This window comes from Panthera uncia, chromosome C2, assembly GCF_023721935.1.
Source record: "Panthera uncia isolate 11264 chromosome C2, Puncia_PCG_1.0, whole genome shotgun sequence".
Taxonomy (NCBI): Eukaryota; Metazoa; Chordata; class Mammalia; order Carnivora; family Felidae; genus Panthera; species Panthera uncia.
Window position 1 is genome coordinate 104,322,754 of NC_064810.1, and position 27,926 is coordinate 104,350,679.

Below are 27,926 nucleotides of genomic sequence, written 5' to 3' on the forward strand. Positions count from 1 at the left end.
CTAAATTTCATTAAAATTAAAAACTTTTGCTCTGCAAAAGAGTGTCAAGAGAATAACACAACAAGCCACAGAATGGAAGAAACTATTTACAAAAAGACACATCTGATAAAAGGGGTGTCATCTAAAATATACAAAGAACTCTTAAAATTCAACAATAAAAAAACACAGCCCTATTAAAATATGGGCCAAAGACCTTAAGAGACAACTGAACAAGAGGATATACAGATGGCAAATAAGCATATGAAAAGATCCTTCACGTCATATGTCATCGGGGAAATGCAAATTAAAGTAATAATGAACTACCACTGAAAACCTATTAAAATGGCCAAAATCTGGAACACTAGTAAGACTAAATGCTGGGGAGGCTGTGGAGCAACAGGAACAGCCACTTTAGAAGAAACTCTGGCAGTTTCTTACAAAGCTAAACATATTCTTATCATATAATCCAGCAATCACACTCCCTGGTATTTATCCAAAAGAGCTATAAACTTATGTTCACATAAAAACCTGTACACATATATCTATAGCTGCTTTATTCATAAGTGCCAAAACCTGGAAGAAACCAAGATATGCTCAGTAGATAAATAGATAAACTGTGGTATATCCAAACAATGGAATATTACATAACACTAAAAAGAAATGATCAGGCCATTAAAGGACATGGAGGAATCATAGCTGCATATTACTAACTGAAAGAAGCCAATCTGAAAAGGCTACATACTGTTTGATTCCAACTAGATGACATTCTGGAAAAGGTAAAATTATGATGACAGCAAAAAGATCAGTGGTTGCCAGAAGTGTCTGGGGATAGGAGGAGGGTGAATAGGCAGAGGAATTTTAGGGCAGTGAAATTACTCTGTAAGAAAGTATAATGATGGATATATGTCATTATGCATTTGTCTAAACCCATGAACATACAGCAAAAAGAGTGAACCCCAATGCAAATTATGGACTTTGGGTGATTATACTCTGTCAACATAGGTTCATCACTATAACACATGTACCACGCTGGTGTGGAGGGTGTTGATAATGCGGCAGGGTATGCATGTGTAGGGACAGAGGACATATGGGAAATATCTATACCTTCCTTTAAACTGTGCTATGAACCGAAAACTGCTCTAAAAATAAAAATTAATAAAATCTTAAAAAAATAAATAACTATAAAACTAGGTTAATAAATGCACAACAGGGGTGCCCGGGGGGCTCAGTTAGTTAAGCATCCAACTTTGGCTGAGGTCATGGTCTCACGGTTCATGGGTTCAAGCCATGAACTCTCTACTTCAGCACAGAGTCCACTTCAGATCCTCTGTCCCCCTATCTATCTGTCCCTCCTCTGCTTATTCTCCTTCTCAAAAATAAATTCAAAAACTTAGAAAAAAACAGATATACAATATATTAAGATGTAATCTGTGACATCAATAACAAAGACAGGGTAGGCAGATATAAAAGAGTTAGAGGTTCTGTATATAAAATTAAGTTGTTATCAGCTTAAAATAGATATTTCTAATTTTAACATTTTATGTAAGTTCCATGGTAACCACAAAAAAATACTTATAGAAAATATACAAAATAAAGTAAGGAATCAAAGCATGTTAATACAAGATATGGGGGCACCTGGGTGGCTCAGTTGGCTAAGCATCCGACTTCAGCTCAGGTCATGATCTCGCGGTTCACTAGTTCAAGTCCCTCACGGGGCTCTGTGCTGACAGCTCAGAGCCTGGAGCCTGCTTCCAATTCTGTGTCTCCCTCTCTCTCTGCCCCTTCCCTACTCACACACTCCCTTCCTCCCTCCCTCCCTCTCTCTCTCTGTCTCCCCAAAATAATAAACATTAAAAACATTTTTTTAATTTAAAAATAACAACACAACACAAAGGAAAGCACCAATAGAGGAAAGAGGGACAAAATATAGCTATAAGATAGACAGAAAGCTAAGAAAATGGCCAACAGTTTTTCTATGATCAGTAATTACTTTAAATGTAAATGGCTTAAGCTCTTCAAAGGAAAGATACAGACTAGCTGAATGAAGTAAAAAAACCAAGATGCAATTATATGCTGTTTACAAAAACTCACCTTAGATGTAAAGACGAAAATCAGCTGAAAATGAAAGGCTGGAAAAAGATATTTCATCCAAATGGTAACCCAAAGAAAGTAGGGGTTGACATGCTTGTTTCAGACAAAATAGACTAAGTCAAAAACTGTCACAAATAGGAAAGGACATTATATAACAATAAGAGTCAATCCACCAAGAAGATATAACAATTGTGAATATATATGTACTTGATATCAGAGTACTCAAATATACAAGGCAAACATTGACAAAATAGAAGGAAAAAAAGAGAATAACACAAAAATAAAAAATTTCAATTCTCCACTTTCAATAATGGATAAAATAAGGAGACAGAAGATCTATAAAGAAATAGAGGACCTGAACAACATTACAGACCAACCAGATATAAGAGACATATAGGGCACACTCCACCCAATGGCAGCAGAATATACTTTCTTCTCAAATACACATGAAACATTCTCCAGGACAGATCACATGTTAGGCCACAAGACAAGTCGTAACGAATACAGTAAGACTGAAATCCATACAAAGTATCTTTTCTGACCAAGATGAATTAAACTAGAAATATACACAGCAGAAAAACTGGCAAATCCATAAATATGTGGAATTTAAATATGCGCTTGGAAAACCAAAGGGCCAAAGAAGAAATCACAAGGGAAATTCGAAAAATATCGAGACAAATGACAATGAAAACACAACATACCACAACTTGTGGTTATAAGAAAAGCAGTCCTAAGATGGTAGTTTATAGCAGAAAATGCCTACATTAAGAAAGAAAAAAAGATCTCCAACTAAGAATCTAACTTTACATCTCAAGGAATTAGAAAAGGAACAAACTACACTAAAACTTAGCAGAAGGAAGAGATTAATAAAGATTAGACTAGAAGTAATGAAATAAAGTATTGAAAAACAATATTAAAAGTCAATGAAACTAAGTCTCTTTCTTGAAAAGACCAACAAAATTGGCAAGCCCCTAACTAGATTAAGGAAAAAAAGAAGACTCAAATAATTAAAATCAGACAGGAAAAAGGAGAAATTACAACTGATGTCAAAGAAAAAAAAAGGATTATGAGACTACGATAAATAATTATACACCAACAAATTGGATAACAAACAAAATATGGATAAATTCTTACAAATACACAATCTATCAAGACTAAATTATGAAGAAATAGAAAATCTGAACAGATCTGTAGCAAGGGAAAGAGAATGAATCAGTAATCAAAAACCTCACAAAAAATAAAAGCCCAGGACCAGATGGCTTCACTGGAGAATTCTAGCAAACATTTAAATAAGAATTAATGCCAATCTCTCTGAAACTCTTCCAAAAAATTAAAGAGGAGGGAATACTTCCAAATTCATTTTATGAGCCAGCATTATTACCCTGATACCAAAGCCAGACAAAGATAATACAAGAAAACTACAGACTAATATCTATATTGAATATTGATGCAAAAAAACAAAGTACTAACAAATCAAATTCAACAGCATATTAAAACAATTATACAGGGGTGTCTGGGTGGCTCAGTTGGTTAAGCGTCTGACTTTGGCTCAAGTCATGATCTCACGGCTCACGAGTTCGAGCCCTGCATCAGGCTCTGTGCTGACAGCTCAGAGCCTGGAGCCTGCTTCGGATTCTATCTCCCTCTCTCTCTGCCCCTCCCCTGCTCACGCTGTGTGTGTCTGTGTGTGTGTGTGTGTGTGTGTGTGTGTGTGTGTCTGTTACTCTCTCTCCCCCCCTCCCCCCTCTCAAAAATAAATAAACATTTAAAAAAAATTTTTTTAAACAATTATAGAGCATAAACAAGTGGGTTTTGTCCCTTGAATACAAGGATCATTAAATATACAAAAACCAAGTGTAACACACCACATGAAAAAAATGAAGAACAAAAATCACATGGTGATCTCAATTGATGTACAAAATTTTCTGACATGATTAAACATCTTTTCATGAAAATCACTCAACAAATTAAGGGAAAGTACCTCAATATAATAAAGTTCATATACAGAAGGACCAGTGTTAACATCATACTCAATAGTAAAAACCTGGAAGTTTCTCCTCAAAGATCAGTAGCAAGGCAAAGATGCCCACATTCCCCACTTCTATGCAACATAGTACTGGAATTCCTAGACAGAACAATTAGGCAATAGAAAAAAATAAAAAGTCATCCAAATTGGAAAGGAAAAAGTAAAATCATGACTTTCACATGGCATAATGACACAGTCTTAAATGTAGAAAAGCCTAAGATTACACACATACACACACACACACACACTGTAAGAATAAATAAGTTCAATAAAGCTGCAAGATACAGAATCAATAGTCAAAAATCAGTTGTCTCTTTACACTAACAGCAAAATGAAAAGAAAACTAACAATCTCACTTATGTTAGCATTAAAAAGAATAAAACTTAGGAATAAACTTTAACCAAGGAGGCAAAAATCTTGTACACACACACTCAACAGCAAAATAGTGCTAAAAAAAATTAAAGATGACACCATAGAAAAATATCCCACGTTCATGGCATGGGGAGACATAATATTATTAAAATGTCATTACTAACAAGCTATCAAAAGATGCAACACAAACACTATCAAAATCCCAAAGTCCTTTTTCACAGAAACAGGAAAATTCTAAAATTGATTTTGACCGTCAAAGGACCCCAAACACCAAAACAATCTAGCAAAAGAACAAAGCTGAAGGCCTCACAAATGTGTTTGTGATTTCAAAAATATATTACAAAGCTACAGTAATCAAAGCAATATGGTATTGGCATACAGACTAACATAAAATAATGGAAAAGAATGGAGAGTAGAAATAAACCCCTGTGTATACAGCCAAATGACTTTCACAATGTTAACAAGACAACACAATGGGAAAATGATAGTCTATTCAATAAATGTTGGGAAAACCATATCCACATACAAAATAATGAAGATGGACACTATCTTACACCATATGTAAAAATTAACTCGGGCGCCTGGGTGGAGCAGTCGGTTAAGCGTCCAACTTCAGCCAGGTCACGATCTCGCGGTCTGTGAGTTCGAGCCCCGCGTCAGGCTCTGGGCTGATGGCTCGGAGCCTGGAGCCTGTTTCCGATTCTGTGTCTCCCTCTCTCTCTGCCCCTCCCCCGTTCATGCTCTGTCTCTCTCTGTCCCAAAAATAAAAAAAAATAAAAAAATAAAAAAAATAAAAAACGTTGAAAAAAAAAATTAACTCAAAATGCGAAGAGAGAAAAAGGGACAAGAAATTTACTTGAAAAGATAAATAAGAGCTGACAATTGCCATAATCTGGGAAAGGGAATGGACATTAAGATCAAGGAAACACAGAGAGCTTCCAACAAAATTAACACAAGGAGGTCTGCACAAGACACATAATAATTAAAATGGCACAAAGTGGTGGGGCATCTGGGTGGTTCAGTTGGTTAAGCGTCCGACTTCGGCTCAGGTGATGATCTCATGGTTTGTGAGTTCGAGCCCTGCATTGGGCTCTGGGCTGACCCCCAGAGCCTGGAGCCTGCTTCGGATTCTGTCTCCTTCTCTCTCTGCCCCTCCCCACTTGTGCTCTGTCTCTCTCTGTCTCTCAAAAATAAATAAATGTAAAATAAATAAATAAATAAAATAAAAAGTTTAAAATGGCACAAAGTGGTGATAAATGGAGAACTGTAAAAGCAGCAAGAGGAAAGAAAACAGTTACGTACAAGGAAACCTCCCCTAAGGCTATCAACTGATTTTTCAGCAGGAACATTGCAGGCCAGAAAGGAATGACATGATATATTGAAAGGGCTGAAAGAAAAAAAACTGAAACCAAGAATACTCTACCTGACAAGATTATCATCAGAATAAAAGCAGAGATAATGAATTTCCCAATAAACAAAAGTCAAAGTTCATTACCACTAAACCAGCCCTACAAGAAACATTAAAGGGAATTCTTTTTTTGTTTTTAATGTTTATTCTTGAGAGAGAGACAGAGCGCAAGCAGGGGAGCAGCAGACAGAAGGAGACACAGAATCTGAAGCAAGCTCCAGGCTCTGAGCTGTTAGCACAGAGCCTGACACAGAGCCTGAACTCACAAACCAAACCGCAAAATCATGACCTGAGCTGAAGTCAGACACTTAACCAACTGAGCCACCCAGGTGCCCTATAAAGGAAATTCTTGAGTGTAAAGAAAGAACCATCTTCAGAATTAAGAAAATGAAGAAAAGAAAAAATTTTACAGGTAAATACAAACATATGATAACAGCAGATTAATCACTTATAAAATCAGTATGGAGGTTAAAGCACAAAAACAATAAAATCAATTACATCTGTAAAAATCAGTCAAGGAATTGACAAGATAAAAAGATGCACAGGATGAGATCATATACGTAAAACATGGGGAATAAAAATGCTTTTAGAATGGGTTAAAACTTGTGACCATCAATAAAGACTGATATATGCATATATGAACCTCATGATGACCACAAATCAAACACCTATGATACACAAAAAATATAGAGAAAGGAGTCCAGGCATAACCTAAAGAAAGTCATCAAACTACAAAAAAATAAAAAAGCAAGAGAAGGAGAAAGGAACAGAGAGGAACTACAAAAACAACCATAAAACATGTAACAAAATAGCAATAAGTACATACCTATCAATAATTACTTTAAATGTAAATGGACTAAATGCTCCAATTAAAAGACACAGGGTGACAGAATGAATAAAACAGTAAGACCAATCAACATGCTGCCTACAAGAGACTCACTTCAGAACTAAAGATACATGCAGATTGAAGATAAAGGGATAGAAAAACATTTACCATACAAATGGAAGCAAAAACAAAGCTGGAGTAACAGTACTAATTTCAGACAAATTAGACTTTAAAACAAATAACGTAGCAAAAGACACAGTAGGACACTGCACAATGATAAAGGGAACAATCCAAGAGGACATAACAATTGTAAATATTTCTGTACCCAACATGAAAGCACCTAAATATATAAAGCAACTATTAACATATAAGGGAAGAAATTGACAGTAATGTAATAACTGTGGGGGAGTTTAACACCTACTTACATCAATGGATAGATCTTCCAGACAGACAATCAACAAGAAAACAGTGGCTATGAATGACACATCAGACCAGATGGACCTAACGTATATTCAGAACACTCCATCCAAAAACAGTAGAAAACACATTCTTTTCAAGTACACAATGGAACATTCTACAGAACAGATCACATTTTAGGTCACAAAACAAGTCTGAATAAAGTCAAAAAGACTGTAATCATATCATGCCTCTTTACAAACCACAACATCATGAAACTGGAAATCAATCACAAGTGAAAATCTGGAAAGAACACAAATAGATGGAAGTTAAAAAACATGCTATTAAACAATGAATGGGTCAACCAAGAAATCAAAGAGGAAATAAAAAATACATAGAGACAAATTAAAATAAAAACTCAACAGTTGAAAATCTTTGGGATACAGCAAAAGCTGTTTTAAGAGAGAAGATTATAGCAATACAGGCCTACATCAAGAAGCAAGAAAAATCTGAAATAAACCACCCAACCTTACACCTAAAGGAGCTAACAAACAAAAAAGTAAAGACCAAGGTCAGTAGAAGGACAGAATAAAGATTAAAGCAGAAATAAATTAGAGACTAAAATAATTAAGAGCTCAACAAAACAAGGTGATAAAAGATAAAATTGATAAACCTTTAGCTAGACTCAATCAACAACAAAAAAGAGGGAAATCAAATATATATCAGAAATGAAGAAGTAGAAACAAGAACCAAGACCTCAGAAATAAAAGGGTTATAAGGGAATACTATGGAAAAAGTATACACCAACAAAACGGACAACCTAGAAGAAATGGATAAATTCCTAGAAGCATATAACTTTCCAACACTGAATCAGGAAGAAATAAAAAATTTCAACAGACTGAAAACTGGCAACGAAATTAAAAAAAAAAAAAAAACAAGCAAAACATTCCCAACAAATAAAAGTCCAGGACAAGATGGCTTCAGAGGTGAATTCTACCAAACATTTAAGGAACAGTTAATACTTACTCTTCTCAAACCACTCCAGAAAAAGAAGAGGAAGGAAAACCTCCAAATTCCTTCTATGAGTCCAACATTACCCTGATACCAAAACCAGATAAAGACACCAAAAAAAAAAAAAAAAAAAATGAAGGGGAACTACAGGCAAATATCTGTCATGAACACAGATGAAAAAATCCTCAACAAAATACTAGCAAACCAAATCCAACAATACATGCAAAAATCATGCACCATTATCAAGTGAGATTTATTCCCGGGATGCAAGCGTAGTTCAATATTCACAAATCAATCAATGTGATACACACATTATCAAGAAAAAGAATAAAAACCATATGATCATCACAACAGCTGCAGAAAAAGCATCTGACAAAGTACAACATCCATTCGTGATAAAAACCCTCAACAAAACAGGTTTAGAGAGAATGTACCTCAACATAAGAAAGGCCATATATGAAAAACCACAGCTAACATCATACTGAGTGGTGAAAAACTGAGAGCTTGTCCCCTAATATTAGGAACAAGACAAGTATGTCCACTCTTAACACTTTTATTCAATATAGTAGTGGAAGTACCAGCCATGGCAATCAAAAAAAGAAATAAAAGGCATCCAAATTGGTAAGGAAGAAGTAAAACTGCCACACTATTTGCAGAGGATGATATTAGATATAAAAAACCCTAAAGACTCCACCCCAAAACTACCAGAACTAATGTGAATTTAGTAAAAGCCTCAGGATGCAAATTTAATATATAGAAATCTGTTGCATTTCTATACGCTAATCATGAAGTAGCAGAAAGAAATTAAGAAAACAATCCCATCTGCAGTTGCACCAAAAAGTGTAAAATACTGGGGCGCCTGGGTGGCTCAGTCGGTTAAGCGGCCGACTTCAGCTCAGGTCATGATCTCATAGTCCATGAGTTTGAGCCCCGCATCGGGCTCTGTGCTGACAGCTCAGAGCCTGGAGCCTGTTTCAGATTCTGTGTCTCCTTCTCTCTGACCCTCCCCCGTTCATGCTCTGTGTCTCTCTGTCTCAAAAAAGAAATAAACGTTAAAAAAAATTAAAAAAAAAAAAAAAGTATAAAATACCTAGGAATAGACTTAACTAAAGAGAAAGACCTGTACTCTGAAAACTATAAAACACTGATGAAAGACACTGAAGATGACACAAATGAATGGAAAGACATTTCATGCTCATGGACTGGAAGAACAAATATTGTTAAAATGTCCATACTACCCAAAACAATCAACTGATTTAATGCAATCCCTATCAAAATACCAACAACAGGGGCACCTCAGTGACTCAGTAGGTTAAGCAGCTGCCTTCAGCTCAGGTCATGATCTCGCGGTTCATGGGTTTGAGCCCTACATTGGGCTCTCTGCTGTCTGTGTGGAGCCCGCTTTGAATCCTCTGTCTCCCTTTCTCTCTGCCCCTCCCCGACTTGTTCTCTGTCTCTCTCTCTTTCAAAAATAAATAAATAAAACTTTATTTAAAAAAACATTTTTCATAGAACTAGAACAAACAATCCTAAAATTTTCAAGGAACCACAAAAGACCCCAAAAAGTCAAAGCAATCTTGAGAAAAAAAAAAAAAAAAAAAAAAAGCTGGAGGTATCATAATTCCTGATTTCAAAATACACTACAAAACTATAGTAATCAAAACAGTACTAGCACAAAATCAGACACAAAGACCAGCGGAACAGAATAGAGAGCCCAGAAATAAACCCATGTTTATATGGTTTAAGCTAGGAAAAGGGAGGCAAGAATATACAATGAGAAAAAAGTCTTTTCAACAATTGGTGCTGGGAAAACTGGATAGCTACAGGCAAAGGAATGAAACTGGACCACTTTCTTACACTATGTACAAAAATAAAAAATAAACTCAAAATGTATTAAAAACCTAAATGTGAGACCTGAAACCATAAAACTCCTACAAGAAAACACAGGCAATAATCTGACATCAGCCTTAGCAATATTTTTCTAGATATGTCTCTTCAGGCAAGGGAAACAAAAGCAAAAATAAACTTTTGGGACTACACCAAAATACAAAGCTTTTGCACTGTGAAGGAAACCATCAACAAACAGAAACCTACTGAATGAGAGAAGATATTTGCAAATAATATATTTGGTAAGAGGTAATATTCAAAATCTACAAAGAACTTTTATAACTCAACACCAAAAAAACCCCCACAAATAATCCAATTAAAAAATGGGCAGAAGACTCAAATAGATCGTTTTCTAAAAATGAAGATATACAGATGGCCAACAGACACATGAAAAGATGCTCAAAATCACTAATCATTAGAGAAATGCAAATCAAAACCACATTAAGATATCACTTCACACCTGGTCAGAATGGCCAGAATCAAAAAGACGAGAAATAAGTGTTGGCAAGGATGCAGAGAAAAGGAAGCCCTCATGCACTGTGGCTGGGAATGCAAACTAGTGCAGTCACTGTGGAAAACTGTATGCTATTGCCTCAAAAAATTAAAAATAAAAATACTATGCATATGTAGATTTATACACATATATACATACATACACACACACAATAGAGTATTGCTCAGCCATAAAAAAAGAATGAGATCTTGCCATTTGCAAGACGTAGATAGTATTATGCTAAGTGAAATAAGTCAAAGACAAATACCATATGAGGACAAGTGGGAGATACAGGTGGAATGAATATTTCACAGGGATGAGAGGTACAGCATAGGGAACACAGTGAACAGTACTGTAATAGCACTGTATAGTGACAAATGAAAGATAACATTTGTGGTGAACTTAGCAGAACACACAACTTGTCAAATCACTATGTTGTGCACTTAACACTAATGTAACATGGTGTGTAAAAACACACACACACTGCTTTGTAAAGGAAAAGGCACAATAAATGCTGAGGTAATAAAAAAAAAGAAGAAGAAGAAATGGGCAAGATTTATCTGACAAAAACTTTAAAACACTCCTGAATTATAAAAAACCTGCCTACAACAAATGAAAAACCATCCCTTTCCTCTTAGAACAACTCAACATGATAAAGATGTCAGGTCTCCATAATTCATAAGTTTAATAAAATCTCAATAAAGACACCAAAAGCTTTTTTAATGGACCTAAATGAGTTAATTTCAAAGTTTGTGTGAAAAAAATAGGCAGTTCACATGAAAGTAATAGCCAGGAGAACACCGAAAATGAAAAGTTAAAAGTCAAAGGAGGACTTAGCCCTATCCAACATTAAAGTATACTATACAGTTTCTATACTTAGCAGTGTGGTACCAGTGCATAAATGAACAAGCAGGCTGCTGGAATATGCATAAAGTCAAAGAAAAAAAAAAGACGTAAGTAGTAATGAAATTGAGTACATCAATAAAAGGGGTATCACAAATCACTGGGGCAAAGATGGACTTTTTAATAAATGGTGATGTGACAACAGCCAACTGAAAAAAGAAAACAATAGATCCTGGGGATGCAAGCTGGTGCAGCCACTCTGGAAAACAGTATGGAGGTTCCTCAAAAAACTAAAAATAGAACTACCCTATGACCCAGCAATGGCACTACTAGGCATTTATCCAAGGGATACAGGTGTGCTGTTTCAAAGGGACACATGCACTGCCATGTTTATAGCAGCTCTATCAACAATAGCCAAAGTATATGGAAAGAGCCCAAATGTCCATCAATGGATGAGTGGATAAAGAAGATGTGGTGTATGTATACAATGGAGTACTACTCGGCAATCAAAAAGAATGAAATGTTGTCATTTGCAACTACATGGATGGAACTGGAGGGTATCATGCTAAGTGAAATTAGTCAGAGAAAGACAAAAATCATATGATTTCATTCACATGAGGAGTTTAAGAGACAAAACAGGTGAACATAAGGGAAGAGAAACAAAAATAATATAAGGAACAGGGAAGGGGACAAAACATAAGAGAGTCATAAACATGGAGAACAAACTGAGGGTTATGGGAGGGGTTGTCGGAGGGGGGATGGGCTAAATGGGTAAGGGGCACTAAGGAATCTACTCCTGAAATCATTGTTGCACTATATGCAAACTAATTTGGATGTAAATTTAAAAAATAATAATAAAACAAATTAAAATTAAAATAAATAAATAAAAACAATAGATCCATACCTCATATCATTGACAAGAACAAATCCAAATATATAAAAGACATAAATGTAAAAAATGAAATAAACAAGACACATCAGTGAACTCCTATCTGGGTATAAGGAATGAAGTTCTCTATATTCTGAAGGTAAGGAAAGATGCATTGAGAGAAGAGTGATAAATCTGACCACATAAAAACGCTTCAGCATGGCCAAGAAGTAGCATGAACAAAATCAAAAGACAACTGAAAAACTAAGAGAAAATATTTGCCCTATGTATTACAGCTAAAGGGTTGATTATCTAGTAACTCTTTAAAATTAAAGGAAAAAAATATCAAAAACCCAAAAGACATGAAGAGAAAATCTGCACACAAAAAAGACAGAAAAATGGCCCTCAAACATAAAAAAAGATGTTCAACACTTATGATAAAAAGAAATGAAAACCAAAACTACATTACAATACCATTTTTCATTTATCACACTGGCAAATATTTAAATATGCCAACATATTCTATTGATGAGGCTGTTGGGAAACAAGACTCTTACATACTACTGACAGTTTTATTTATTTACTTTATGACAGAGAGAGACAGAGAAACCCAAGCAGCCTTCTCACTGTCAGCCCAGAGCCCAACGCATGGCTTAAACCCATGAACCACCCACAAACCGCAAGATTATGACCTGAGCCAAAATCAGACACTTAACTGACTGAGCCACCCAGGCACCCCAGGATTTTAGCAATTTCTATCAAAACTACAAACTTATTTATCTTTTCATCTGGCAATCCGATTTGTAGGAGTTTCCCCTAAAAATATACCTCCAACAATATAAAAATTCTCATGTACAAGGTTATCTATGGCAGCTTTTTTTAGTAACTGCAAAATATAGGAAGTATCCTTAATGTCCATATGTAGAAGATAGACTAAACAAATTATGATAGAGCCACACAATGAGCAACTAAGCAGCCATGAAAAAATGAATAAGATTACTATTAAGTGACATGGAGTGCTTTCCAAGATATACTAGTAAACAAAAAGACCAAAGTACAAAAGAATATCTATAGTATACCATGGATATACTACCACTTTGTTTAAAAACAAACAGAGGAGTGGTGCCTGGATAGCTCAGTCAGTTAAGCACCCAACTCTTGGTTTCAGTTCAGGTCATGATTCAAGGGTCGTGGAATTGAGCCCGGCATTGGGCTCCACACCGACCATGGAACCTGCTTAAGATTCTCTCTTCCTCTCCCTCTGCCCCTTCCCTGTCTCAGGCATGCGATTTACACACATGCACACACACACTCTTGCTCTCTTTAAAAAAAAAAAAAAAAAGGAAAACCTAAAATACAAACAGAATTAGTTACCTATGGAGTGGTTAGAAACAAGATACAAGGGAGAAAGGGGAGTGGTATTTCTCTGCATATGCCTTTTTAGTATAGTACTATCTGTTAGAACCATATTAATATTTCACGTACTAAAAGAAAGGGAGAGACAAATAAAATTTTAAAATGTAGCAGGATAAAAAAAACTTGAAATATAAACAAAAACAAACAAATCTACCTCTTTGAAGAAACTAACCATAATGAAGTGGGGAAGAGAACTATATACCCCCACAGTAAAGATAAAAAGTAGCACAAAAAATATTAACCCTAGTTTGTAAGTTTGTTTTTTTACAGTGGTATGTATCAGCAATTCTAAAAGTACTTTCTGTGTATTCTGGAATGAGGAAATAAATAAACATACAGTGAATAACAGGAGCAGATCCCTCACTGTCGCAAAAGGAAGTGAAATATGTCACAACTTGAGTATTTTGAGAACATAAAAATTATATCAAAAAGCTGGGGTGCCTGGGTAGCTCAGTCAGTTAAGCGTCTGACTTCGGCTCAGGTCATGATCTCAGTTTGTCAGTTTGAGCCCTCATAGGGCTTGCTGTTGTCAGTGCAGAACTTGCTTCAAATCCTCTGCCCATACCCCAACTCTCACATACTTTCTCTCTCAAAAATAAACAAACATTAAAAACAATTATATTAAAAAGCATAATCACCTAATTACTCTGTAACTCATCCATGGAAACCACAACAAACTTCACACATTTGACTTCCCCCTGCCATCCCTCAGAACATGCTTCATCTTTCAATTACTTTTTACATGTGTAACAAGTTTTCTGGAAGTATCTGACTTACCATGACTGAAATCATTCATTTCTATTAAAAAGCACAGAGACCATTAACAACACATCTTTGCTTTAGAATTCTATTTTTTTTCTTTGAAAAACTGACTACTTTCATCTTTTGTTTAAAATATAGCCTTGATTACCCATGCTGTTCAAGGAATGAGTTGTTCAATTTTCTTGTTAAACCAAGATTAAACTCATTTAGTTCAAATATTTTGAAAAATTCTTAAAATATATTCTTAAAATAGTATGTGCATAGGACATAGATAATGTACTTTCTCAAAATTTAAGACTTTTCAGTGACTCCACAGATTATTTAGTTATTATAGTTAAATGCCAAAGTGTCAATCCAAGAGGCTGAAAAGTTGTTCTGAATAAACCTCTGAACTTGTTTTCTGATATACAAAATAAAGGTATTACGACGCATGATACCCTGATTCAGTTACAAAACTCAAATTTCTAAATGCATATGTGCTAGTTTGTGGTTGACTAGACATCACTGCTATTGTTTTTAAAGTCTTCCTTGCATTGCAAAGGAAATTACAGACCCCCTTTTGGAGATAGGTGTAGGTAGATAACTGGGCAGAAAAACACCTTCCAGGTGAATGGTTTCTTGACAGCCACCCACTTTGGTGCTACCAACTGAGAGAGTACTTAAAATTTCCAGTGACTTCTGAGCAAACAACCAGCTGCCATGCTTCAAGCTAAAATAATCAGTGACAGTTCTCCCTAATTCCCTGAATCCTTCCAAAGGTTACAAAAGTTTCTTATGTTAAAACCCTAATGCTTGAAATCAAACTCTAAATGACTGATGCACGTGAAAATATATGGAAGTATATGTGAAAATATAAACTAAAAAAGACCATAGAAAACATGAATTATTATTTTTGTTCCCAATGATGGGAAATTTCAATTGAAGCTGTTTTCTGGTAATCAGACTCTTTAAACAAATCAATACATCCAAAAAAACAGCTTTCCTTCTCCAAATCAATAAAACAATAAAACTTTTTCTTGCTACAAAACCCAGCTCTCTACCTAACTTCATTTCCCCATTTAATCATTCATTCAAATCAAGACATGTTTACCAAGCAAGGCATTTTGCTAGGTAATAAGAGGGTGCCACTGCAAGAGTTTACAATATGTGAGAATAACAAAAACATAATATTCAAAATAGAATTGTTACAAATCAGGAGCCACAGGTGATGGTGGGTCAAGAAAGGAGGGATTAAATTTAACTTGGGAGTGAAAAGGTAAAAAAATCAAAAAAGGACTGAGAAATAATTAAAGGTTAAATAGAACCAAGCATTAAAGGATAGAAAGATTTCTCAAAATAAAGATATGCAAGAAAGCCGAAGAGCATACTCAAAGAAACAAAGCTAGCAACTCAGGGACATGTATGAAAAAAAAGGTATGTAACACAAAGTGGCTTATCCATAGAGTATAACAGAGGAGAAGAGGCTGAGGCCAAATAACACAAGGCCAGAAAGCTAAATATTTGAACTTTACTGCTATTAACCAACTTCAGATTCATACAACTTACAAAATTTCATGCCTAGGTAACAAAACCAGGCTGTTAATATATCCCTAAAACTAGAGCCTAATACTAGTATGAAGAACTAAGCAGAGAAAAGAAAATGGTCTGCCTAAAATGCTGTTTTTATCCTAACATTCTTCTGCTCAAAAACCCTCAATAATTTCTGAATGCCTATTTTTATCAAGTCTGTCAATACCATAGTCCCCATCCTACTTAACCAAATTTTCTGCCATTGCCCAAATGTACAACTGTCTCCAGACAGGCTATTCTCTGTATTATTGGCCCTTGAGCACAGCCAGAAAACACAGGTGGAATATTAGACTGTGTATTAATGTATTAGTCTAGCTGTGTATTAGTCTGTTCCAACTGCTATAACAAACTAATGTCCAGCAGACTGGACAGCTTAAACAACAGAAATTTATTTCTCACAGTTCTGGAGGCTATTATAATTCTAAAATGAAGATGCCAGCTAATTTGGTTACTGGTAAGGGCTGTCTTCCTGGCTTACAAATATCCACCTTTTCACTGTGTCTTCACGTGGCCTTTCCTCTGAGTGCATACTCAGAGAAAGAAAAAGATCTCTCTCTTCCTCTTCTTTTAAGGCCATGTGAAGATACATGTATCCCTACAGGATTAAGCTCTACCCTATGACCTCATTTAACCTTAATTACCTCCATAAAGACCCTTTCTTCAAATATAGCTATGTTGAGGGTTAGGGCATCAATATACGAATTTACAGGAGACACAAACTCATTCTATAACACACTGAGGCAAGATCTTGAAAAATTCTAGCTTCTTCTCTTACATTCTTCAAAAATGTCCTCCATCATGTGAAAAAGCCCTGTCCTGCCTACTAGAGAATGAGAAGCCAGTGAGGATGAGTGACCCCAGGTGAAATTAGCAGAACCGTCAGCTGAGCTCAGTCAAAATCATAAAATCATGAAAACATAAATGACTGTTGCTTTAGATCACTAAATTTGGAAACAGTCTGTTACAAATAGCTTTGTAACAGCGATAAATATCTACTACAGCATACCTTCTTGTTCTGCTTTTTGACCTAGATCTCTGAACTCTATAGGATTTCCCTCGACCCCTTGAACGACTTCGACTTCGTTTTCTTCGAGAGCCATACGAAGAGCTACTGCTTGATCGATGCCTGCGTCTGAAATAAAATATAATCAAGTGTCATTGCTATAAAAAAAATTTTACAGGCATTAGACAGAAATCTTCTAGATTCTAAAGAATCGTCTCATTTTTACTACTTCTCACTCTTTCCTAGAAGCAAATAGAGATAAAAATGTTATTCCTCTTTAACAGTCAGATGACTGATGCATAGTTTAGTGATTGGATCCAGCTACTAATTAACACGTTAGGGGTCCTCAGCAGTATACAATCCTTCCAAATATTATCAGACGATATTTCATGAGAACTACACCAGTTTATATCTACATGTCTACAAAGAACAGACAAAGGACAGACACTAGACCCATGGATTGGGCCTGGCAAAAAGGAAAACCTTTGGGAGAATAAGGGGTTGGGCCAAATGGGTGAAAGGGAAAGGGAGATACAGGCTTCCAGTCATGAAACGAGTAAGGCACAGGAATAAAAAGCAGAGCATAAGGAATATAGTCAATGATATTACAATAGCAAGGTAATGGAACAGAGGGTAGCTATACTTGTGGTGAACACAGAATAATGCATAAACCTATCAAGTCACAAAATTGTACACCTGAAACTAATGTAGCATACTCAAAATAAAAACTAAAAAAAATTTTAAAAAACTTTTGGGTTGGCACTTAACCCTCATAAATATATAACTTCTAAAAGAAAAGATGTTTTACCCAAAAAAATTGAAAGTTTTTTTGACCCAAAAAAACATATGAATACTAAAGAATGCTACTCTCATTACTAAATAAGTAAAAATTATAAAAATTACCTTCTATCATATGAATGAGAGCGAGGCTGAAGATCTCTGGACCAAGATCTTGACTTTGACCTTGATTTCCTTCCACCTTTCTTTCGGCTATATGTTCTACTATCTGAAGAACTACTTGAAGATGACCGTCTACGGTGTTTCTTTTTTCTCTTGCTTCTGCTTTCTTCTTCAGTATCTGATGACCGGCGTCCCATTTCTGTAAGTGTAAATTCAAAGAAAATTTTTTCTAGCATAATGGCACAATGGATGAAATTTAACATAATAATATTTGTAGAACTTTGTAAAATTTTAAAAAGTCTTAAAGTAAAATTTTAAATGTACCTGGCACTTTGACAAGACATGAGAAGTAGCTCTAGTATAGTCTTCAAGAATTATCAATTGTTTTTACAATTTATGAACAATTTAAATTTGTCCATAATTTTTTCAAAACTCTCTCTAAAGAGTCAATTCTGAGAACGGGATACGAATATAAATTATTATAAATTTTCTTATATTTTAAGTTGCACTTATCAATTATACGCTGAGTTAGGGACAACCATTAATCCTTGCACATTCCCTAAAGATAAAAAATATTTTACTACCTTTTATAGTTACATTTTCCTAACTAAAAATACTAAATTTTTAAATGGATAAAACCTCATTAGTTATCAACAAAGTACAAACTGAAACAATGCAAAGTACTAACGTTGATGAGGTTATTGTTAAGTCAGTCAACTCTGCATACTGCTAATTCCTATATAAAGTGATGGTATAAATCCTTCTAGAATGCAATTAAGCAGTAAAAAAAAAAAAAAAAAAAAGAGTCATTAAAATGGTTTTTTTTGACAAAGCAATCCTACTTCTAAGAATATATCTGCAAAGTTTTTCTTAAAAGGAAGATATATTCATGAAGATATTCATTATAGCATTATTAAAACCATATCTCCAGAGACTATACTTTAACAAAATATGTACATATGAGTAAGAGCAAAAATGAAAATAATTGATAATATTTAAGCGATGAAACTGGGTAACTGTTTTTATTTTACACTATTTTCTATATGGCTATAGTAATGTTTGTATATTTAGTAAGCAAAAGAGAAAAAATACAGAAATACAACTTTTTTATTCTTAAGAATTAACTTAGTTGAGGGGCGCCTGGGTAGCTCAGTCGGTTGGGCATTCGACTTCTGGCCCAGGTCACGATCCCACACTTTGCAGGTTGAAGCTCCACATCCAGCTCTGTGCTCACAGCTCAGAGCCTGGAGCCTGCTTCAGATTCTGTGTCTCCCTCTCTCTGCCCCTCCCTTGCTTGCACTCTGTCTCTCTGTCTCCCAAAAATAAATAAATATTTTTTAAAAATTAAAAAATAAAAAAACAATTAACTTAGTTGAGGGGCACCTGGGTGGCTCAGTCAGTTAAGGGTCCGACTTTGGCTCAGGTCATGATCTCACAGTTCATGAGTTCGAGCCCCACGTTGGGCTCTGTGCTGTCAGCTCAGTGCCTGGAGCCTGCTTCAGATTGTGTCTCCCTTTCTCTCTGCCTCTCCCCAACTCACACTCGGTCTCTTTCTCTCAAAAATTAATAAATGTTAAAAAAAATTAAAGAATTAACTTAGTTGATAAGAAGCTTCCTGTCTTAAATTCAGCCTTTAGTCTCACACACAATCTCATTTATTTTACTAAAATAGTTATTAGCTATCTTTCAGTGTCACATAAAAACAAGATCCATCCTATGTGATGGTTAAGATAAACAGTTAATGGAGCAGATAAATAAATCTCATAATTCCCTTTAATATTTATTCAAAATAAGTTAATAACATTACTATGAACAAAGCACTGTGTTAAATTACAGCTTTGTTTTCAGAATGGTCAGGAGAGCCATCCCCTCCCTGACTCTAACACAATACCACCTGAAAGTTGAAAATCACAATACCACTTGAAAATCGCTGTCAGGACTAATTCAAAACATCAAGCTATTTACCTAGGGCCAGAATTAGACTTTAAATATAGTTCTGAACCTCCAAGTTGTTCATAGTTCTAGTATTTTACAGTTAAAATATTGGGAAGACTTGGTTTTGAAACTTTCAGTAAATCACTTGTAAATCAAAGCCAGTTTCCTCACTGAAAAATGAAATTGCACTGGCTAACGATCATCATGACCCTTTCCAGCTTCCAAATACTATAATTATGAAAGTATACATATATAGACCGTATAAATGTACACATATACACACTTAAATATCCACATATACATATCCATTATATATAACATGTAACCAAGTCTGTGTATGTGTATTTTCACTAAAGAATGTTACATAATTGCATGATAACAATCACCTAAGTCTTCCTATTTCCTGTTTTTTTCTTTCTTGTTTTCATCCTTAGACAGTTAATGACGTTTCTTTGCCCACAAATAACCATTTAAATTAAGATGAGTTTTTATGATAATCTTATCTGGTTAAAAAAATACTAAAATGAGAGTGAAAGGATAAAGAAGTACAAATTCACAAGGATAAAGAGACTAGAAGAGAAAACAACAGGAACAGTAGACAAGATATGTCAATAAATTTTTAGTAAATGAAAACCAGATGGAGAATTTAGAGCTAAGAAAGTTGAATATCAAGCAACTGCAGAGAATTCCAACAAGAGAAAGGCCAATTCACGTAGCAAAAATCAGAAAGGGTCAAGAATTTGAGACACCAGATACCAGAGCAGGCACAATGGGTCATGAGACTAAAATACAGAGAATTAGTTGAAAATGTAAAAGAAGTAATCTCCCAGGTCCTCCCCCATCCAAACCAGGTAAGTAACTACTCCTCTCCAGTCCCGGCAGGAAAGATGGTCTATTTTAGGAAAATGATGAAACAATGAAGCACCAGGTCCAGGGTAAAAGAGGGCAGAAAGATGCTAAACTTAAAGATGCCAAAGTTAAAGGAAAATGAAGGTTTATAATCTAATGGTAAATACTGCAGCACTCAGTGTACTTGGATCCAAGAATTCTGGCAGAAGATTCTTTACAAAAACTGATAGGTAGCCAAAAAAAGGTAAATAAATATTTGAAGGTCCTCTGAAAAAAAGGCCAGGCCCTTACCCAATCACCCTTTAACCAAACCCACCAGTTAACAAGTCCAAACCTTAAATGATAAACTTTTCTCTGTAACCTTTTTTGTTGTTAACCTTTTAGTGATTATACAACAAAAGATAACCAATCACATGATGAAAGCCTTCATCATAAGAGACAGAACCAAAACAAAAAGAAAAAAAAGCAACTTTTAGTAAACAGGGAACATGCAGAAAAAAATCAGTTAATATCCTCAGAAACATATGAGAAGATGATCCCACAAACAATAGGAGGAACATCCAAAGAACAGGAAAGCTTGAAATTCAAACAAATGATAATTTGTAATAAAAAATACAATAGTGTAGGGGCTCCTGGGTGGCTCAGTTGGTTGAGCGTCAGACTCTTGATTTCCGCTCAGGTCATAATCCCAGGGTCATGGGATGGATCCCAGCATAGGGCTGGAGCCTACGTAAGATTCTCTTTCTCTCTCCCCCTTTGCCCCTCTCCCCTGCTCATGTGCACACATGCTCTCACTCTGTGTCTAAAATAAAAACAACAACAAAAACAAATCAACAGGGTTAGAAGATAAGGTCAAAGGACTTGAAGAAAGTAGAAAAAAAAAATAGGAGGTGGGTGCCTGGCTGGCTCAGTCTGCAGGGCATGTGACTCGATCTCAGGGTTTTAAGTTTGAGTCCCACACTGGATGTAGAAATTACTTAAAAATAAAATATTAAAGGGGCGCCTGGGTGGCCCAGTCGGTTGAGCATCCGACTTCAGTTCAGGTCATGATCTCGCAGTTCGTGGGTTCAAGCCCCACGTCGGGCTCTGTGTGGACAGCTCAGAGCCTGGAGCCTGCTTCGGATTCTGTGTCTCCCTCCCTCTGCCCCTTCTCCGCTCATGCTCTCTCTCTGTCTCTCAAAAATGAATAAACGTTAAAAAAATTAAAAGAAAAAAAAAAAGGAAATAAAAGAGGATCAATCCAGAAAGTTGGATTTCCAATGAATATGCATTCCATAAAAAAAAAAAGGAGGGGGAGAAAAGAGATAAAAATATCCAAAGAATAATTCAAAAGAATTTCCAGAATTGAAAGACATTGCTTTAAATCCCCAGCACAATGAAGTAATAAAAGACATACACCAGATATATCTCAGAAAAATTCAGACACCAGCCATATATAGAAGATCCTAGAAACTTCCAAAGAGAAATAAATGGGGAGAATCACAAAGGTCTTCTCAACAGCAACACAGAAAACAAAAAGCACTTGCCTTCACAAATCTAAGTGAAAATGATTTTCAACCTGTCTATATTAAGACCCAATCACTGATGTAATAACAGATCAGAATAAAGACACTTTCAAATATGCAGTCTCAAAACTATACCTTGCACTCACCCTTTCTTAGGAAGCTACTAAACGATGTGCTCCACCAAAAGTAGAGAGTAAACCAACAAAGATGACCCAGATTCAAGAAAAAAAAAAGAAAAAGAAAAAAAAAAAAAAAAATCTAACACTAGACACAGGTGAAAAGTCCTAGGATGATTACAGGCCTAGGTATAAGAGATATATCAATGAGCAAGTGACAAAAATCCTTGCCCACTATAATAGCAATTCTCAAAATGGAGTTAGTAGACCTTTGCAGGTCCCTAAGACCCTTTCGGGGATCCAAGAAGTCAAAACTATTTTCATTATAATATTGAAACATGATTTCCCTTTTTCACTGTGTTGACTTTTGCACTGATGATGTAAATAAAAGCAATAGTAGGCAAAACTGCTGGAGCCTTAACAAGAATCAAGGCAATGGCATCCAATTGTACTAGTAGTAGTCATTATATTCTTCACTGCAACACACAGTTTAAAAAAAAAAAAAAATTTAAGGCAGTTTCACTTAAGAATGTCCTTGATAAAGCAGTAAAAATCATTAATTTCACTAAATTTCAGGGGTGCCTGGGTGGCTCAGCCAGTTGAGTGTCTGACTTCAGCTCAGGTCATGATCTCACAGTTCGTGGGTTCGATCCCTTCATCAAGCTCTGTGCTGACAGTTCAGAGCCTGGAGCCTGCTTTGGATTCTGTTTCCCTCTCTCTCTGCCCCTCCCCTACTTGCACTCTGTCTCTCTCTCTCTCTCTCTCAAAAATAAATAAACATTACAAAAAAGTTAAATTTCAACCCTTGAGCACACATCTTTTTAATATTCTGTATGATGAAATGGGAAATACACTTACCTGCTGCTGCATACTAAAGAATAATGGATACCTTGAGAACAAGCATTTGTACAAATGAATTTCAAATTGAACTAGCTTTTGTCATGAAACACCAGTTTTTAAAAAGTTTACTAGAGAATGTGCAAGACAGCGTGCATGAGCAGGGGAGGGGCAGAGAGCAAGAGGGAGAGAGAATCCCAAGCAGGTTCTGTGCTGTCAGCACAGAGCCTGACATGGGATTCAATCTCACCAACTGTGGGATCATGACCTCAGCCAAAACCAAGAGTCAGACGCTTAACCAATTAAAGCCACCCAGGTGCCCTAAAACACTATTTTTTAAAAAACTAACCATGATTATTCAGACTTGAGTATTTGGCAGACATCTTCCCAGAAATGAACGAAGAGTCTTTCACTTCAAGGAAAACTGACATTTGTTGCCAACGATAAAATTTTAGCTCTCAAGCAAAAATTAGAATTTTGGACTTGTATCCACCAAGAGAGACTGACAGCTTCCCAGTTACTAAAGATTTCTCTGATGAGATCAGTAGTGATATTAACAAATGTGAATTTTTAAAAATTACATAATAAGGTAAAAATCTAGAAGATATGCATAACTCAGTGAACCATTATTTTCCCAAAGGCCCACTCATGATGTCACAGAATCCATGACAAAAATCCACTCACAGTGTAAGACAAACCAAAAGATTTTAATGTAAGTCATTGATATGGCTTCAAATATCACATTGCAACCAACCTTAAGGAAACTACTACTTGTCAGGGTGCCTGGGTGGCTCAGTTGGTTGAGAGTCTAGTCTGGCTTTTGGTTTTGGCTCAGATCATGATCTCACAGTTCGTGACTCTGAACCCCACCCCACACCAGGCTCCACACTGACACTGCAGAGCCTGCTTAGGATCTTCTCTCTCAAAGTGAATAAATAAACTTTAAAAAAAAGAAAGAAAGAAAAGAAAGAAAGAAAGAAAGAAAGAAAAGCAAGAAAAAAGAAACTACTACTTGTCATGTTTTGGTGTGGTATCAAAGAAGTAATTATCTGAAAAGGCTATTAAAATACTTATTTTTCAAATACCGTATCTTTGTGAATCCAGATTTTCTCCCTATACGTTAATCGTAACAACTCATCACAACAGACTAAATGCAGAGGCAGATGTTAAGAATACAACTGTCTTCTATTAAGCCAGACATGAGAGATTTGAAAAATGGAAAATAATGCCACTTTTCTCACTAAGTTTGTTTTGGAAAATACAGTTATTTTTCATATCAAATGTGTTATTTGTTACCATGTAATGGGCTTATTATTTTTACGTGGATTAACATTTCAAAATTTTCTAATTTAATTACTAGTAAGGCAGTATTTATAGATACAGCCCACATAGACAAAAGTTCTTGGGAGTTCACCATAATTTTCAAGGGTATAAAGGAATCCAGGGTATGTGGGTGGCTCAATCAGTACAGCATCTGACTCTTGATACCAAGGTCATGAGTTCAAGCCCCACGTTGGGCATGGAGCCTACTTAAACAAATAAACAAATAGAGTTGTAAAGGAATCCTAAAACTAGAAAGTTTGCCATTCTCCACTCTTGCCCAGCTTATTAAGTCCCTATGTAAGGCATAAAGAAGTAGAAAGAACATGACACAGATCTAATTATGTACCTTGCTGTTGACTGCAAAAAAAAGAAAGAGAATAGGAGGTGGGTATAAATTTTCCTTTAATTTCAAACAACATAATGCACCCCAGTAGAAGAATGATTACATTTAACCCAGAAAAGTTAATGAAAGATACAAAATCCTTCCTTAGAGGAACTAAGTAAAAGAAAGTTCAAAAACCATGTCACAAAACTATGAATGTATTTTCAAATAACACATTTACATTTCAGAAAAATTCCACTGAAGTATAATTAATCAAGAGATATAAAAAGCCACTATATTTCTTTATTACAGTTAGCTTCAAATATTTATTCAGAAAAAGTGAACACTAAAAGCAAATAAGAGAGATCCAAAAATTGTCTTCTCTATCAATGACAGGTTCTGAAATCGTACTCACCACCCTAGATATATATACTTACCTCTGGATTTTCATATCATTGGCATATAATTGAAAATACTTACTCATGAGTACTTACTTACTCACGTTACACACTCCTAGTAAGAAAGAATTCTTTATACTTAAGTCATCGTTAAGGTACAGTACATGTAAAACACATTAATAACTCTTTCTGATAAGGGCAACAATGAATTGGGCAGAGATCTTTAAGAGTCCCACAAGCTAACAATTTTTCAATCTATCTATAAACAGAAAAGGCAAGTACAGGAACAGAACTCATACAGCTCTTGGTTTTCTGTCTTCCCTCTATTTTCTAGTACTTCCTGGTTGTAGTCTCTTGGTTGTAAACCTTACCCAAATACTCCCACTACAGAACTGAAACCAGGACAGGTAAGGACTACAGCAGGACATCAATTCACAAAAACATCTCATTGTAAAGTTTAAGTGACTAATTGAAGATGTGAAGCCAAGATGTGCTCATTCAAAAGACAGCTCAAGGCATACACAAATAGTTCCTTTGTCTAGTTATTAAAAAAAGTACAAAAAGCAATTAACCTTTTTCAGAAAACATGCAGTTAGAACAAAGATTCCTAGAGGATATGACAGTTTATTTCTCCACCACTCATTCATTAGTATATCAATCTTTTTTATCTTGGACACATGGCAAAAAAAAAAAAAAAAAAAAAAAGAAAGAAAGAAAAGAAAGAAAAAAGAAAAGAACAGGCATGTCAATGGGAAATCCACCTCAAAGACGTAAAGTAAAAAAAAGTAAAAATATCATTTTAGCATAGGAAGAAATCTGCAAGCAAGTACAGAATCATGCAAAAACAGTGAAAAAACTGAGGTAAAATTCTAATTTGAAAGCAAATTAGAAAAAATTCAAAAGCAAAATTCAAAAGAGATACAGAATTGTCAAAACACTCCTCCATTCACAAAAAACTTGCTGACTAGCATCTTTTTTTTTTTTTAAGTTTATTTATTTTGTGAGAGAGAGCATGAGTGGGGAAGAGGCAAAGAGAGAGCATGAGTGGGGAAGAGGCAAAGAGAGAGCATGAGTGGGGAAGAGGCAAAGAGAGAAGGAGAGAGAGAATCCCAAACAGGCTCCATGCTATCAGCATAGAGCCCAACTCGGGCTCAAACCCACCAACAGTGATATCATGACTAGGGCCAAAATCAACAGCCAGAAGCTTAACTGACTGAATCACCCAAGCGCCCCCTAGCACCTCTTTTTAAAAAAAAACATTATCAGTCATAAATATTTCTCCCCAGTGGTTTGAAAGGCAGAAAATATATCTATGCATCTACTGTAACAATCTTACTACACAACTTTTCCAACTCGTAACACAACTCTTTGTTAAGAGTGGTGGAGTTGGTAAGGCCAATCAATAGCTGCCTTTATTTTTTTTTTTTCTATTTCCAACATTTTTAGCTCTCTTATTGAAGAACATACAGTAGTAAAGTGTTACCACTTAGCAGGAAATCTCCTTTGCCTGCAAAGAAAGTGAATACCTATAGACTCTAAAGCTGGAGGGGATACACAGTTTCCCCACAAGGTTGCACCTATCATATCTGTTCAAATCCTTAAACCTGACAACTCTGCATAACTCTTTCTCTTAGAGCTTTTATGTCTAAGTCCAAAAATGACAGCTGGAATACTGTTTTGTAACGCAAAATATATTTGAATTTATTTGAATACCTAGTACCTAGTCAGCTGAAACTCTAATAGGTTAGTGGTAATTCTGAAAACGCAGTTAACAAAAAATTTAGGCTTGCAATGTACATTTAAAGATATATAACCTCTGAGATAGAAATTACATTAAGGTTGACCTAAAATCATGAGCCGGCAACACGTATAAACAGTGCATTATAACCGCTCACCAAAGTAAACAGAGCTTAAGGGTAGCCATGTGCTCTTACTCTATGACCAGCAGGCCACAAATTCTGAAGTCAAAGAAATAGAAGCGAATAAGGTGAATAGATTCATATGTTAAGAAAGTTAAGTCTATTTCACCTAAGCAAGAGTGCGAGCCAGGAAGGGGGATAGACATTGAAAGAGCAGGTGGATCTAAAGTACCAACAGCAGAGTGAGTGGGGCACAGTGCACCAGGTGGCAGCCTCCCTCTCGTTCCACCCTACCTAGAGCTAGTGACGAAGCACCAACCACACAGAAACCCAAAGCAGTGATCTAGGACCAGGCACTGGGAATGGAGAAGGAGGTGTGGCGGGAGTAGGGGGTGAAGGAGGAATGGGAGGAAGAGCTAGTTAACTCTCCCTCACCACCTCCAGACCAAGGGCCTAGCTTGAGGCCTGCGACCGCACGCAATCCTACAGCCACCCACCACCCAGCACCCACCACCCACAGGCCCCAGCTCGGACCTAAAGGGTCAGAAAGCACCAGGTGCGGGGCGCATGCGTACTGTGCCGCTCAGCACGCCTCGCGGCCGCCACCCAACACCCCCTCCACCCCGACTCCACGCCGCCTTCCCAGCGGACTACGCCAGGCCCCGCGCCGCCTCAAGCCTACCAGGGCCTCGGAAGAGCGCACCCGCAGGCGCCGCCTCCCGGGCTACCGATGCGGGAATCACCTGGGTCCGGGCCTTCGGTCTCAGGCCTCGCGTTGACTTGCAGGCTCCACAGACCTAGAAACGTTCCTTCAAATCTGGGCGCCGCCGGCGTCCTCCGAACTTGCTTCAGTTTAAGCTCACCGCCTTCCTGGTTCCAGCGCCAGGCAGCGTCAGCCGAGCTTTCGAGTGCATCGATGGAGGCTACCAGGA

General features: G+C 36.2%; 1 protein-coding gene across 1 annotated transcript in view; it reads right to left on the bottom strand.

Moving 5' to 3' along the window:
* Positions 1-27,926, bottom strand: part of RSRC1 (arginine and serine rich coiled-coil 1) — a 413,183-nt gene extending 385,257 nt beyond the window's left edge. Inside the window, exons 1-3 of the mRNA XM_049629645.1 lie at positions 27,738-27,926; positions 17,854-18,049; positions 16,954-17,079 (exon numbers count right to left, since the gene is read on the bottom strand). Coding sequence (XP_049485602.1) covers positions 16,954-17,079; positions 17,854-18,047 — 320 coding nt within the window. The 5' untranslated portion in view covers positions 18,048-18,049; positions 27,738-27,926. The remainder of the gene's footprint in view (positions 1-16,953; positions 17,080-17,853; positions 18,050-27,737) is intronic.